A 15,403-nucleotide genomic window follows, 5' to 3' on the forward strand; every position below is an offset into this window, starting at 1 on the left:
GAAAAGCCAACTTTTTAGGGCACGTCGGAAGGATCTGAGGTTGGGGATTAAACACAGCTCCGGGGGCAGCTCATTCCAGAGGGAAGGCGCTCCCACAGAGAAGGCTCTCTCCCTGGGGGTCTCTAGCCAACACTGTCTGGCCGACGGCACCCTGAGGAGGCCAACTCTGTGGGAACGCACTGGACGATGGGAGGCTACCGGTGGCAATAGGTGGTCTCGCAGGTACCCTGGGCCTAAGCCATGGAGCGCTTTAAAGGTCATAATTAGTACCTTGAATCGCACCCGGAAGACAACCGGCAACCAGTGCAGGCCGCCTAAAAGGGGTGTAACATGGGAGCATCTAGGTGCCCCCATGATAACCTGCACAGCCGCATTCTGGACTAATTGAAGCCTCTGGGGGCTCTTCAAGGGCAGCCCCATGTAGAAAGCGTTACAGTAGTCCAGGCGAGAAAGGACGAGGGCATGAGTGAGGGCATGCACAGAGCATCCCGATCCAGGAAGGGGCGCAACTGACGTACCAGGCGAACCTGATAAAAGGCCCCCCTGGTCACGGCCATCAGGTGTTCTTCTAAAATAAGCCGCGTATCCAGGAGGATGCCCAGATTGCGGGCCCTCTCTGAGGGGCTAAAATTTCTCCCCCTATCATCAAAGATGGAACAAGATGCACAAATCAGGATGGAGGGATTGAGCTTGAGCCTGTTCCTCCCCATCCAGATCCGCACAGTCTCCAGGCATCGGGACATCACGTCGAGGGCATTGTTTGGGTGGTTTGGGGTAGAGATGAAAAGTTGGGTATCAACAGCATATTGATGATACCGTACCCCCAAACCACGGATGATCTCACCCAGTGGTTTCATATATATGTTGAACAGGAGGAGTGAGAGAACCGACTCCTGGGGCACCCCACAGGTGATGCGCCTCGGGGTCAATCCCTGCCCTCCAGTCAACACAAACTGCGACCGATCCGACAGGTAGGAGGAGAACCACCGTAAAATGGTGCCCCCCACTCCCAACCCCCCGAGTCATCGCAGTAGAATACCATGATCAATGGTATTGAAAGCCACTGAGAGGTCTAATAGGACCAGGACAGAAGAGCAGCCCCTGTCCCAGGCCCGCCAGAGATCATCGACCAACACGACCAATGCCGTCTCCGTGCTGTATCCGGGCCTGAAACCCGACTGAAATGGATCCAGGTAGGCAGCTTCATCCAGGGACTGGGGAAGCTGACATGCTACCGCATTCTCAACAACCTTCGCTACAAAGCGAAGGTTGGAGACCGGACAATAGTTGGCTAAAGTAGCTGGGTCCAGGGAAGGCTTCTTAAGGAGGGGCCTCACCACCGCCTCCTTCAAGGCGGTGAGAAAGAACCCCTCTCTCAACAAAGTGTTGGTAATCGCCTGGAGCCAGCCTCGTGTCACCTCCCGGGAAGCCGAGACTAACCAAGAGGGACACGGGTCCAGCACACAAGTGGCAGCACTGAGTCTCCCCATAATCCTGTCCATGCCCTCGGGGGTCACAGGATCAAACTAATCCCAGATGGTTTCCACAAGATTCATCCCCGTCGACTCGCCCGAATCTACCCAGTCAGAGTCTAAGCCTGTCCGGATCTGAGCGATTTTATCCTGCAGATACTGAACAAATTCTTCAGCCCTATCCTGCAAGGGGTCTTTCCCAGCTTCTTCGTTAAGTAAGGAGCGGGTCACCCTAAACAGAGCGGCTGGGCAGTTATCTGCGGACGCGATAAGAGCAGGAAAATGTTGCCGTTTTGCCGCTTTTATCGCCACTAAGTAGGATTTAATATGAATTCTTACTAGTGTTCGATCAGATTTGGACCGGCTGGCCCTCCAACCACTCTCTAGGCGTCTTTTCCGGCATTTCATCTCCTGGAACTCCTCAGTAAACCAGGGAGCTACCTGGGATTGACACCACGTCAGAGGCCGCAAAGGCACAACACGATCCAAAGCCCCAGTGGCCGCCCTATCCCAGGCTTCCACTAGGGCTTCAGTCGAGTTGTGAGCAAGGGATTCAGGAAAAGTCCCAAGCTCCATCAGGAACCTTTGAGGGTCCATCAGGCGCCTGGGGCAGAACCATCTAGTCAGTTCCGCCTCCCTGCGGTTAGGGATAGCAGTATGGAAGTCAAGCCTGATGAGGAAATAATCCGACCATGACAAGGGTTGGATAGAAATATCCCCTAAATCTAGATCATTCATCCACTGCCCAGAGACAAAAATCAGGTTGAGCGTGTGTCCCCCATTATGGGTGGGGTCTTGAATTAACTGAGTTAGGTCCATAGCCGTCATGGAAGCCATGAACTCCCAAGCTGATTCAGATGTCTCCCCAATGGAAGGCAGATTGAAATCCCCCAGGATCATAAGCCTAAGGTAGTCAGAAGCCATTCTTTGTGTTTTTTTTACCTTTTCACCTTTTTTCTTTGTACTTTTACCATATTTTTTATCTGATGTTTTTTTCTTTCTTTGGTTATTTACTTTTTCTTCACGTTTAAATTTGATAAAATTATGTTTTTAAAAAATTCTGCGCAGTATTTTTGGCTGACAAAATATTCTAATTTAGTATCAGCACCTTTTAACTTAAGCTACAGTGATGAACACATTATGATATTGAAAAGTTATCCTTAATGTGTAGTTCCACTCTAGAAAAAGGACAATACTATAGCTTTCTCACTGTTATTGTTTTTTTAATTAGGATCTTTGTAAACAAGCAACAAATTAAGGAACAACAAAAGCAAATAATCTACGTATAGATAATACTATACATAACATTAAACTATAAAAGGCAGAGTAAGAAAGAGAGAAGACTCTGAAAACCAGTAGTTGATATTCAATAGAGATGAATAAAACTCCCCCAGAAATGAAGTGGAGGAATCCCATACCACTATCATAGCAGGTCCTTGTCTTCTGACAAAAGAAATTAAACTGCCCTTAGACCTGCAGAAATTCATATACAAGATTTTTAACTTACCCACAATGGTCTGATTATCAACATGTATGTTTTCAAAAGTCACATGTCTTTCATTATAGCATGAACTATTATCTTTATTTGTAGCTTTTTCATTCTTTGGAATAGGGGGAACTAATATTGGAATAACTTTTAAATCGAAAGGGAGGGTGCTTATGTTAGCTCTTTCTTCTGATTTAGAATTGGTTGGATAAAGGGGAAAAAAGAGTTAACAACTTGATCAATTATCTGTGGTTGATTTTTTTCACTTATACAAATGCACCATTTCATAAAAATTATCATCAATATTAATAATGATTGAAAACTGGGCAATCAGAATGGGTACAACAGTAGAAAAATTCTCACTGAACAGAATAATTAAATCTGGGATATAATTAATTTGTCCTGTAACATTCCTAGGAAATAATTTATGCATTTAGCTGTACATTAGCATGCCATAGCTTTCTGTTATTTCAATGTTAATGCATTTCTTTACCCAACAAGTATAATGGAGTACTCTATTGTATTGCATTCTTAAGTAAAACTGAATACACTTGAGTGTAAAAAACAGCCACACTATTTTTAGTGAATAAAAATCCAATTATTTAATATTCCAACTAATTTTGATAATTAAAAAAACTTTTCAGATTATTTCTAAAGCATGTACAATTGTCATGACTTAGTTTTTTAAAAAAAATAAAAATACAAAGTTAATGCATCGATTTGTAATAATTAGGACTGAAGGACACTTATAAGAAAAATAAGTACCCGTATTTTTCGGAGTAGAAGACGTACTGGAGTATAAGATGCACCATGATTTTGAAAAGGTAAATTTAAAGAAGTTTTTGCACTCTGCAGGCCTCCCAAACCTTCTGCACACATCATTTTTTGCAAAAAAAAAAAAGGGGGGGGATGCAGAGCTTTGGGAGGCTTGTAGAGTGCTCCTGGGGACAGTCTGCTCCTCCCCAGCTCCTAAGAGCACTTTGCAAGCTTCCCAAACCCTCTGCACGTCCATTTTTACAAAGGGGGCGGGGTTTTAGGCCAAAAATGCTGTATTCAGTGTATAAGACGCACCCAGATTTTCACCCTGTTTGGGGGGGAAGGTGCGTCTTATACTCTGAAAAATATGGTCAATTAGAAATGTTAGGTACTTCTCTCAATTTCCCCTTTTTTAACTCATGTTTTCCAGAATTTGACTTCCCCATTTCTTTTAGATGGGCTATTGTGGGAAAGTATGGCAAGAAAGATAAAATAGAAAAATTATTTTCTTTTACAATAATGCATTTATTTAACTGATTGTAAGATCCAAATTACTACATTTTGGGCTGGGTTTACATGGCTATACTATGACATTGTTTCTTTTAATAGATAGTTAAGCTAGTTGTGATCATTATTTTTACATGCAAAACCAAGGCATAACCGTAATTTCAAAACCATGAGTACTTGCTTGAAATTTTATGCTAAACAAAAAACAAAGGAAATGAATTACATGATGACTTAGTTTGTATGATCCTCAAATACTACACATATTATGCTACGTATGCCTATTTTCCAAAGTAAGTCCGAAAATAAATCTAGAACAAATTGCTACATTTGCTTCCTTTATTACTACTTCTGAAGCAGAGATAGTTTGCGCCTTAATATTTTATTCCAATATTTATGCACAATTTTACATTTCATGCCAAATAAGCCAGGAAAGTATAATGGAAAACCTCTGACACTGCTCGCTATTTCACTTAAAAAAAAACCTATTCATATTTCCATTTCTTTAGTTATCTTTTTATTATCCAATTTCAATCAAACTGGCAAATCAAGACTTTCATTAAAAATTGTTTTCCTTACTTGTCATAAAAGTGCCTTTTGAATTCAAGTTAGGTTAAAGAAAAAAATATTAAAACTCACTTGGGATTGATAGTAACTCAGTCTCTGAAGATATTCCAGCATTTTTGGATGGCTCTTCTTTTGAATTTTGTAATGAAGTCTGCTCTTTTGATGGAAAATATTCCCCTGTATTCGATGACGTCTGAACATATTCCATTTCTGCTTTCTGCTCAGAAGAAATGCTACAGTGCAATCCTCCAACACAGTTTCCCTCATATATTTTTTCCAGATGCTGATTCTCTTTTCCATGGTTGGTATTGAAATTGTCTTTAGATGAATCTCCCGAAAAAGAAGTTTTGGATTCATGCAGGGACAAAACTTTGTGCTTAGCTATGGTGGTTTCTTCATGTTTAATCAAGTTTTCTTGTTCATTGTTGCTTTCAACTTCTTCAGCTCTTCTGAGATATTTTTCTATATCAAATGTACTATTTTCTATATTGCTTGATAATAACTGATTGACAACTGAGAAGTCTGAGAGCTTGTCACCTTTTGGAACATTTATTCCTTCTTTATTTTTATTTGAAAGTGCCATCATCAAAGCAGCTAACTGTGATGGTTCAGCGCTAACAGAAGCATTTGCAATTGCAGATGCAATTGTGCTCACACTCAGGACAGAGGGCTCAAGTTGAAGGTGCTTTCTTTCAGGTTCTCTGTGTCTAGGTTGATTCTGAATGGAGAAATACGTGACTTATTGAAGGTTTAACATTACATTAAAACATTTAATTCAACTGAACTAGTGGTGGGTTCCGAATCCCATTGCAACCGGTACGCTGCAACGGGGCCGGGGGCCCACCACGTTCACGCGTGCATGAACCCCCACCCGCAATGCTCCAGCTGTTCGGTGGAGCATCGCACAAGTTCCGTACGCTCCGTGTGCATGCACAAATGCCCCTATAGGCTCAAATAGCAGAAAGGAGAGCGGGCGGGTGGGTTGGCCATTCCAGAGCACCGTATGGGAACAGTACGTGGTGCTCCCAGCAGGCACTGGTATGCCTGTACCAGGGCATACCGGTCGTATCTCACCACTGAACTGAATGGAAAACTCATCACAATCTTTCTCAACCACTTGTCTAGAAAAAGCGATCCAATTATAACTGGACATTATGCACCACAAATGCTGCTTGTGCCACATTAAATCCCTTCAGAAAAGTTATGTTTTATATTCTAATCTCAACATGAATAACTGTACTTTAAAACAAATGGCAGACTTATTTTAGTAGTTTTATAAAACCAAACCTTTTTTATCAATACTTTTGCTTTGATTTTGGAATCTATTTGCATACTTACAGTTCTATTTTCTCTGGACTGCATATCTGATTCACCAACAGCAGAAGTAGCAAATGCAACTTCCTTTTTAATGCTTTCTTTTACATCTCCTAAAGAAATTAACAAAACAGATAAGACAGTCAAAAACCCATATAATTTATCATATTTTTCACACTATATGACACACTTTTCCTCCTCCCAAAAATGGGTGGAAATGTCTGTATATCTGATAGAGTGAATATTGTAGGAGGGTGGTTGGATTGGCCTTCACCGCCAATCAGCTGATTGGCAGTTGGATCGGCCTTCTGGAATACCACCAATCAGCTGTTCTATGAATGGCACTCGGCGACAAATGGCAGCAATCAGCAGCAATTCCCACCACCTAGAACAGCTGATTGGCAGTATTCAGGGAGGCCGATTCAACCACCAGTCAGCTGCTCGGCAGTGAAGGTTCTAGTGTTCTCCGGCAGCAGCAGCACAAGTATGCTAGCCAGATGAATACCAGATGGATGCTGGGATGCAGAGGCAGATATTTTTTCTTGTTTTCCTCCTATAAAGCTAATGTGCATCTTATATCCGGAGGATCTTATAGTGTGAAAAATATGGTAAACAGGTTAGAACATCATTTAAATTAATAACAGTGAGAAAAGAGGCCCAGCATTTTAAGGAACAAATGCTGGTCTTTAGCTTTCGTACAGATTGAAAGCAAACTTTGCAAATAGCAATTGTTGTGGACTCTCCAAAAATAATTTCATAAACTATGATTTATGATCACAAAGTGTTGAGATCCATTACCACTTCTGTGTATAGGACGGCTAAGGCTGTCTGGAAAACACAGGCCCAGAGATGGATGCTAACAAAAACATTCTTGTTAGCAATACGTAAGTCTTCCTATTAATTAGTGTGCCTTTCTGTACCAGCATCTATCTAGCAGTTAGCATTTCAAAGGCAGGAATGCGAGCTGCTCACTTTCCTCCACTCCCCCCTCCCTATTCCTTATCTCACTTCTCCTGCCCAGGGAAGAAGCAGCCCCCTCTTCACTCACCCCCTCTTTTGCCCAGAGACGAAGCTTTTGCCACGCTGCATTATTATCATTGGAGTATTTAGTCATGTGCCTGTTGATGTAATTTTGTATACACCTTTCCTTTGTTTGGGACTAATAAAAAAGCCTCCCGGGCATTGCTCGGGGCCAAAGCTTATCACAAGAAGGATTTGTCCGGTGTTGTTCTTCTCATTCGGCTACAAGCATGAGCGGCCCATCAGAAGTGTGTAAAAGTCGCAACAAAGAATGCTTTATGAACACCTATACTACAAGTAGTCCTCCACGTATGACCACTATTGGGCCCAAAAATGTTGAATGACACACTACATGACCACTTTGCTTAATGATTGTAATCCTGGCTCTCCCGGTTGCAGTTGTCCCTCGGTCCATTGTAGAAATGGATCTCAAATCTGGTGGAATCAGTTTTCTTACTGCAGACTTTCACAGATGCTAGATTTTAATCATCAAGCTTCACCCAAACAAAAAAACCCTCACCCAATAGAAATAAAGCAAATATCTCCATATTTGGTAGTAACTAGTCAGTAGACATATTGTAAAGTCCATGAAGTACCATTTTCTATAGGGTTCTATATATGGCTCAGTGGCTAAGATGCTGAGTTTGTTGATTGAAAGGTCAGCAGTTCGAATTCCTAGTGCCGCGTAATGGGGTGAGCTCCCGTTACTTGACCCAAGTTTCTGCCAACCTAGCAGTTTGAAAGCACATTAAAAAATGCAAGTAGAAAAGTAGGAACCACCTTTGGTGGAAAGGTAACAGTATTACGTGCACTTTGGCATTTAGTCATGCCAGCTACATGACCATGGAGACGTCTTCTCTTTGGCTTTGAAACAGAGATGAGCACCGCCCCCTAGAGTTGGGAACGACTAGACCATTTTCTACTGCATATCATAGAAGGGGCTGTATCTCTTTCCATTACTATTGACCTATATATCTTTTAATGTTAATTTCTGTAAAAAAATATAGCTCTTTCCCAATTTTGGAATGGCAATAAGAAAAAGAACTCCAAGGTCTTCAGAAAGGGATATATGTGAGAAAATCTGCACCAACGGCTGCAATTGTCCTGAAGGGGGTGGAATCCTTGCTTATGCTGTACAAAAAAGTCTATGTGTACATCCTATGTACTGTATTTCCTATAATAGACAAAGGAGAGCCTGATTCTTGGTATGTGACCCATGAGGAGAGGATTAACAGATTAACCTATTAGGCTTACGCATGTATTGCTCAAAATTGAGGTGACAACAATAGTCACCATCACCTTTGTGAAATGAGAGAAATAACAGAATAATCTCATTGAAAACATACTGAATATGATATAAATTGTGAGATAGGCACCAATTTTATAGCACAATTAAAATTTCTGGATTTTGGAGCCAAGCCATCTCTAATACTAGGGGAACATGCAAAAAAGTTATTTCCATCATTAGCCTCTATTCATATTGGAAGCTCTACATCTGATTAGGCAAGGAATATAATATGGTGCTGTGCCATAGTCTGGTTCTACAAACTGCAAGTAACAGTTTGAAAAAAGTCTGACTCTCTAATTAGGATTAAAAATGAAAAATCCAAGAAACTAGTCTCTCTGAGGCCAGATTAATACGATTCTTTGGGAAAGGGTTTAGCAACAATTCAAGGTTATCTAACAAATATACTATCTTTAAATAAAAGTCTACTATAGACATCCCAAAGGTGCTTTTTTACAAGATGCAACTGGACTTTGTGTTTTTCTTTGAAAATGTTTCACTTCTCATCCAGAAGCTTCTTCAGCTCTGAATGGAAGGTGAAGAATAGAAGGATTTATACTCCTTCCAGAGTAGTATATCTAGGAATAATAGATGCAACCATAGAGAACAGCGCTTCTGAAAAAATATGGTACTAATGTCCTTTCACTGTTCTTTTTCTAAAGGATCAGAAGGGAGAGATGACTGGCTGGCCACTGCTAGCCTCCATTCATTCCAGTGTCTGAACCATGCAGCTTCCCAAAGGACCAATGACGAGCTTACTGCCCACAGAAACAGCATACAGCTCGTTCCCAGTAAATCAGCAGCTACAGCACTAATTATGTTTCCCTGAAGGGAATGAAGCTAAGTACTAACAGGAAATAACCCTATGTCCCTGGGACCTAGTATCATGGTTGGCTATCAGAGAAATCTTCGTCCATGGACAGGTAAGTTATTATCCATGTACTTGCTGGCCATAAGACCCTATAAAACACTAAATAAAATTAATAAAAAAATAAGCAAAATTGAGATGGGTTAGCTATTCTAATTGTTATGGTTATGAGGACAATTGCCCCAACTATTGAAGATTTCTGTTTCCTAAAGAAAGACAAGACTAGAACTGGCTAGAACCGAAGAAAGATGCAATTTCCTTCACATCACAATGAATAACATTAGAAAAATCTAAGCTTTTTCTCCAGGGTTGGTGAGATAGCCAATACTGCAAAATACACAAATATTCAGAAGTGAAATACAATCAGTACATTCAAACATACAATAAATATTATTATATTTAAAGTAGAAATTACCTTGACAATTACTAGAAATATTCAAATCCTGTTCATCAGAGTTTGTTATATATATATCAGATTGCCTCAACAAAGCTATGGGCTGTCTCTTCTTTGGAGAAGTGATATGATAACCAAAAGATGGCTATAAAAAGACACAATGAAAGCAATACATTTAGGGAAATGTATGGACTAAATCTAGCAATATCAAATGTCAAATTGTTTATATAAGCTAAGTATTCTGTCTTGCCCATAACCCTTCAAATGAATCTTCTTTATTTTAATAATCTGCCAACAAACTATAATAATTTTAACTAAAAACAATGCAAAAACACATGTGTCTCCGTATATAAAAGCAGCTATATAGTACCCGTTCACATCACCACTTCCACCAAGACAACCAAGAGCCTCAGATTTCTGACCAAAGAATTCTCCCAGAGAAAGTCGTAAATAACTTGCATCTCTATTAAAGTCATTTTGAGACTCTCTTAATATATTATGGTTATTAACTGATTTCCAAGATGCATCTTCTAATCCAGATGTATTTTGCAGGTCCATTTTCTCTTCCTGAAATTATACAAAACACAAAATACCAAAAATTATCTTTAGGTTTTTAATACAAATATTATAGAATGTATCTATTTAATGTTGATGTTACTTACCTGTATACATCTGTGTTCCCTTTCAAATACTTCCTGATCTTGGGCAATCATAGCTATTGCTTCAGCTTTTGGGAAGGGTTGGGGGAGGAATAAGAGAGAGAGAAAAGAGAATACTTAACATAAAATTAAAGCCAAATTATAACAGAAGCCCAAGAGTTTACTTGACACTCTTATAACTCTTATAATTTCTTATAACTTCCTATATAAGCTTTATAAAAAGAACAGGTATTATTTTCTTTCATTTCTACTAGAATATACTAGCTATTGTACACTAGAATATCTATACTATATACCCTTGATGGTGAACCTATGGTACGCGTGCCACAAGTGGCACACAGAGCCATTTGTCAGGGCACATGAGGTGTTTGCCCTGTCAGCGGCTAGCGCACATGTGCGCGGAAGGCCAGCTGACTTCGGCCTTCTTTTGAGGGCCGTTTTTGTTCGCCATCATACTTACGGTTTGCTCATAGGGCCACTTTTAGCCCTCCGGAACTTTCAGGAGGCTTCAGGGAAGCTCCAGAAGCCCCCGGAGGGCCTCCTGGGGGGAGGCTGTTTTCGCCTTCCTCCAGGCTCCTATAAAGCCTTTGGAGCCTGGGGAGGGCGAAAAAAGCAAGCCAAAATGGGGGGGAGCGCTGGTCATGTACGCATGCGTGCTGGGGTTGTGCGCATAGCATTATGGGTGTGGCACAACCATACAGGACCCCCCTGCGCTCCCCCCGCTTTTGGCACGTGAGCCACAAAAGGTTCGCCATTACTGCTATATACCATATTTTTCGGAGCATAAATTTCCATCCTAAGAGAGGGTGGAAATTTGGGTGCGTCATACTCCAAGTGTAGCTTTTCGGAAGTGTTTTTTTTCAGGCCTAATGAGGCGCTTCACTCATTTATTCACTTAAAGATTTGAAGACTGCCTTAAGAGGTACTTCTTTTGTCCAGTTTCTATTTGGGGAGATAATCCTTTCAAGGACAAGGCAGAGAGTCCTGTGGCTACTGATTTCTATTCTTATGGGGATAATCCCTTTAAGGGGAAGGCAGGAATTTTTCCTATCTGGCTATCTGAGTTTCCCAATGGTTTCCTTCAGGCAAGCACTGGGCTGGTTTGTTGATTCAGCTTTGTTACATTTTAAGTGCTTATGTGCTTTTTGCTAAATGCCCAGATTTAGTTAAGATCCCCCCCACTCGGCTCCTGGGGAGATGGAGGGAAATGGCAAAAAGTGTCATTTATTAAACTATTGTGTTTGCTGCTTTTTCTGGTGCTATGGGGATAAAAATGAATAGAATTTTTTTTCCCCTATTTTTCTTCCCCAAAACCTAAGGTTTATCTTATACTCTAAAAATACAGTATATATTCATTTCTACTAGAATATACCATATTTTTGGAGTATAAGATGCACCTTTTTTCCCTCAAAAACGAGGCTTGAAAATCTGGGGTGCATCTTATACACTGAATACAGCACTTTTTGCCTACAGAAACCCTGCCTCCTTCACAAAATGGCCATGCATAGCCTTCAAGAGGTTTCCAGAGTGCTCCTGGAGGCTGGGGAGAGCAAAAATGAGTGAAAAAGGGGTGATTTTTTTGCTTGTCCCCCCTCCTGGAGCACTCTACAATCCTCCTAAAGGCTATTCATGACCTTTTTTTTTTTTAAAGGGCCCATTTTTGCGAAAAAATGGGGCATTTTGGGGAGATCTGCAGAGTGCAAACACTTTTTTTTTAATTTGCATCTTCAAAATCTTGGGCATCTTATACTCTGATATGTCTTATACTCTGAAAAATATGGTATCTATGGAATAACACCGAAATATTTAAGCCATTTGGAATATCCTGTCTGTATCACTGTACTCCTAACAAATACTGTGTGCATTTTGAAAACCTAAAATAGTCTCCACATGTGAACCAGGTTTCCTGTTGAAGCAGCTATTTTAAAATTCATTCTGTATTTTTAAAAGTAAATATTAAACATTAGCTTTGTAATTTTGTGATTTTACTTATTCTTGTTTTAATTATCTGAAAGCATACTTATGTCCACTCTCTTACTGACACCTGAATTATAATCTGCCTAGCATACTAGATATAGCAACTCAGTACATTGTTTCTAGTAATAAAACTTTTTAACGATTAGTTCAAGAAAAATTACCAAGCTTTAAATGTATGATTTCTATACGTTTCATTACTATTTCTAATAACATAGTAATTCTGATATTCAGAAGTTAATTATTTCAAGTGTGAGCTAGCAAATGGATGCTATTTTAGAATTATAAATTTACTAGTAGGAAATTGTAAAAGAAATAAAATATAATCAGATTTACCTCCAGTTATAAAGTCTCCACTTATGTCTGAAACATTGGATTTTTGTTCTTTATCAAATGAGGTATAATATGCAAGATCTGTCACCCATTTACCCTCTTCATTTTGGTATACAACATTATGTGACTGGTCTTCTGAAAATGAATGTTATGTTGTCTTAAATTTTCATGTTAAAGAATTTATATCATATGCATAAGAATATTACAATTAACATATCAAAGTTTGTATTAAGAGCCCTGGTGGTAGAGAGGTTAGAATGCAGTATTGCAGGCTAATTCTGCCCACAGCCAAGAGTTTGATCCTGACAGGCTCAAAGTTAAGTGAGCTTTCCATCCTTCCATGGTCGATGAGGAACCAGATTGTTAGGGGCAATATGCGGAGGTTCTAAACTACACAGAGAGTGCTGTAAAGCAATATGGGGTGGTATATAAGTCTAAGTGCTATTGCTATCACTACTCTAGTTGGCATGGCAAGATGAATGGGTGCCATAACATTTGAATGACCTAGCACTTTACTGACCTTTCGTTGTATGTTGATCATGTTCAGATTCTTTGCAAATAGTGGGGGACAGATAAACATCAGCCAAAGAAATGTGATTTCATTAGACATTTGACACTGGTTGGGAAATTTGATTGTTGTTCTGTATTCCAGATCTCAGAAGCAGCATTATCCTCAATACATTTAAAGTAGAGTGAATCAAGATTTAGCTCAGAGTTGATTTCATTTGTTGCATTCTTTTATGAAAAAGCAAAAATACACAAAAAGTAAAATAAAAGATGCTTTATGTTTTAAAATGGTCTTTCTTTTCATTATCAAGTAACTGATATATTTCCAGGTTATTTTCTGACACCCAGACAAAAATCAACACACTTATACAGGTAGTCCTTGATTTACAACAGTTCATTTAGTGACCATAAATTTACAAGGGTATGGAAAAAAGTGAGCTATGACCGTTTTTCGTTACAATCCTTGAAGTATCTCCATGATCATTTGATCAAAATTCAGATGCTTGGCAAAGGGTTCATACATATGACTGTTACTGGGTCCCAAGGTCACATAATCATCTTTTGCAACCTCTTGACAAGTGACGTCAATGGGGAACCAGATTCACTTAACAACCAGGTTACCATCAAATGCAGTGATTTACTTAACTATGGAAAGATAGTAAAATGTGGCAAAAATTCACCTAACAAATGTTTCACTTAACAAACATTTTGGGCTCAAATGCTCATAAGTCGAGGACTACCTGTATAGTAGACTTTTATTAACATTTCAATACTTTATCAATGCTCAGATTCTTTGGCTCAAATTTATGATCACCCGAAACAATTCTGCTTCGTTGGATATTCAGCCAAAGCTGAATCTTGCAAGCTACCAAGAAAAAGACGTAGTGTTATTAATAGTTATGTATTATTAAACCAGTCCCACAATAAACCTATTGAACAACTTTTACATGCTAGTGATACAAACAAGATAGATAAATGAAGGCACACACCACTCTTAAAATAATGAAGTGAGATCCTCCTTTTGCTTAGGTGATACAGTACACCAGTTTTTTAATTGCTCGAGTGGAAAATTAGATGTGAACATGTTCTGATTAAATTACAGCATGCTGCATTATACTCTAGTGATTCTTACTAAGTTTTGCATATAAAGGTAGTCCATGACGGAGACTATTCGGTCAGAAATCATGATGGACGTTAAGTGAAGTACCCATGTGATTGTCTCACTTACAATCCCTCATCCCTGCTCTTCCAGAATTAAAAATTAATTTATTACAACAAATTTAGGACTACATCCTGAACTACATTTCTGCCATTCTGCCATCTGTAGTAATTTTGAATATTCCATCTTCCCTATCATAGTCAGGATAGTCTGCAATTATATGCATACAATTTTAAGTTCATTATGTATATAAACATCTTGTTTTCCCTACAATCCTTTGAAATGGGTTGCGCTGAAAGAGTGGATATATAACTAAAACTTCCGCCCTGAGTCTTCCGAGAGTGGGCGGCATACAAATTAAATAAATAATTAATTAAATAAATAAACTATGCTAAATTAGAGCATAATTTAGAGATACCATTTGCTCATTTGCTTTCCAATTTTAATATATTAATACACAAAAAAGATCAGTGCCTAAATATAAAAAAAGGTGCGTATCAGTGATGTTATGGTTATTTATTTATGGTAAACATTATTTTTTCATGTACATTTTCTAATTTATAAGACAAATCTGTTTAAGTTTCTGATGTATAGATATCTGGTTTGCAGATATTTTTGGGAATCGAACTATATTGCCAGAGTATTACTTTTACATAAACTATAATTATTTGATACCATCAGTTATCAGTTAATGTGTAAGTGCTCATCTCAATTTCTTGCTTACTTAAAAGTACCAGTATTTAGAATGCAAAATATGCCTCCCAACACTGGGCCTTAATACATTTTAGCTTTTATTTTTAAACAACACACACATATAGTGTGTGGGTGTGTGTGACCCCATTTGTGCTGATAAAGGGAGACTAGTATAGATCTATTTCAAGCTAGTTTAGCTTCATCATCTCTCTCATCATCTCTCTCTCTCATCATATCTCTCATCAATCTCTCACTCTCTCTCTCTCATCTCTCTCTCTCTCTCTCTATATATATATATATATTATATATATATATATAATATATATTATCTATATATATATAATTTTTCTTTCTCAATTTATTTGTATATGTAATGGTGTTTAAAGCTTGCAAAAGCACCACACGTCTTTTA

The 15,403-nt window shown here is 39.0% G+C and overlaps 1 protein-coding gene across 1 annotated transcript in view; it reads right to left on the reverse strand.

Moving 5' to 3' along the window:
* Positions 1–14,510, reverse strand: part of CEP192 (centrosomal protein 192) — a 62,209-nt gene extending 47,699 nt beyond the window's left edge. The window contains exons 1-8 of the mRNA XM_032222933.1: positions 14,442–14,510; positions 13,153–13,367; positions 12,636–12,767; positions 10,329–10,393; positions 10,037–10,233; positions 9,688–9,811; positions 6,124–6,212; positions 4,858–5,503 (exon numbers count right to left, since the gene is read on the reverse strand). Of these exons, the coding sequence (XP_032078824.1) occupies positions 4,858–5,503; positions 6,124–6,147 (670 nt within the window). The 5' untranslated portion in view covers positions 6,148–6,212; positions 9,688–9,811; positions 10,037–10,233; ... (2 more) ...; positions 13,153–13,367; positions 14,442–14,510. The remainder of the gene's footprint in view (positions 1–4,857; positions 5,504–6,123; positions 6,213–9,687; positions 9,812–10,036; positions 10,234–10,328; positions 10,394–12,635; positions 12,768–13,152; positions 13,368–14,441) is intronic.
* Between the last annotated feature and the right edge of the window lie 893 nt (positions 14,511–15,403).

Source organism: Thamnophis elegans, chromosome 8 (assembly GCF_009769535.1).
Source record: "Thamnophis elegans isolate rThaEle1 chromosome 8, rThaEle1.pri, whole genome shotgun sequence".
NCBI lineage: Eukaryota > Metazoa > Chordata > Lepidosauria > Squamata > Colubridae > Thamnophis > Thamnophis elegans.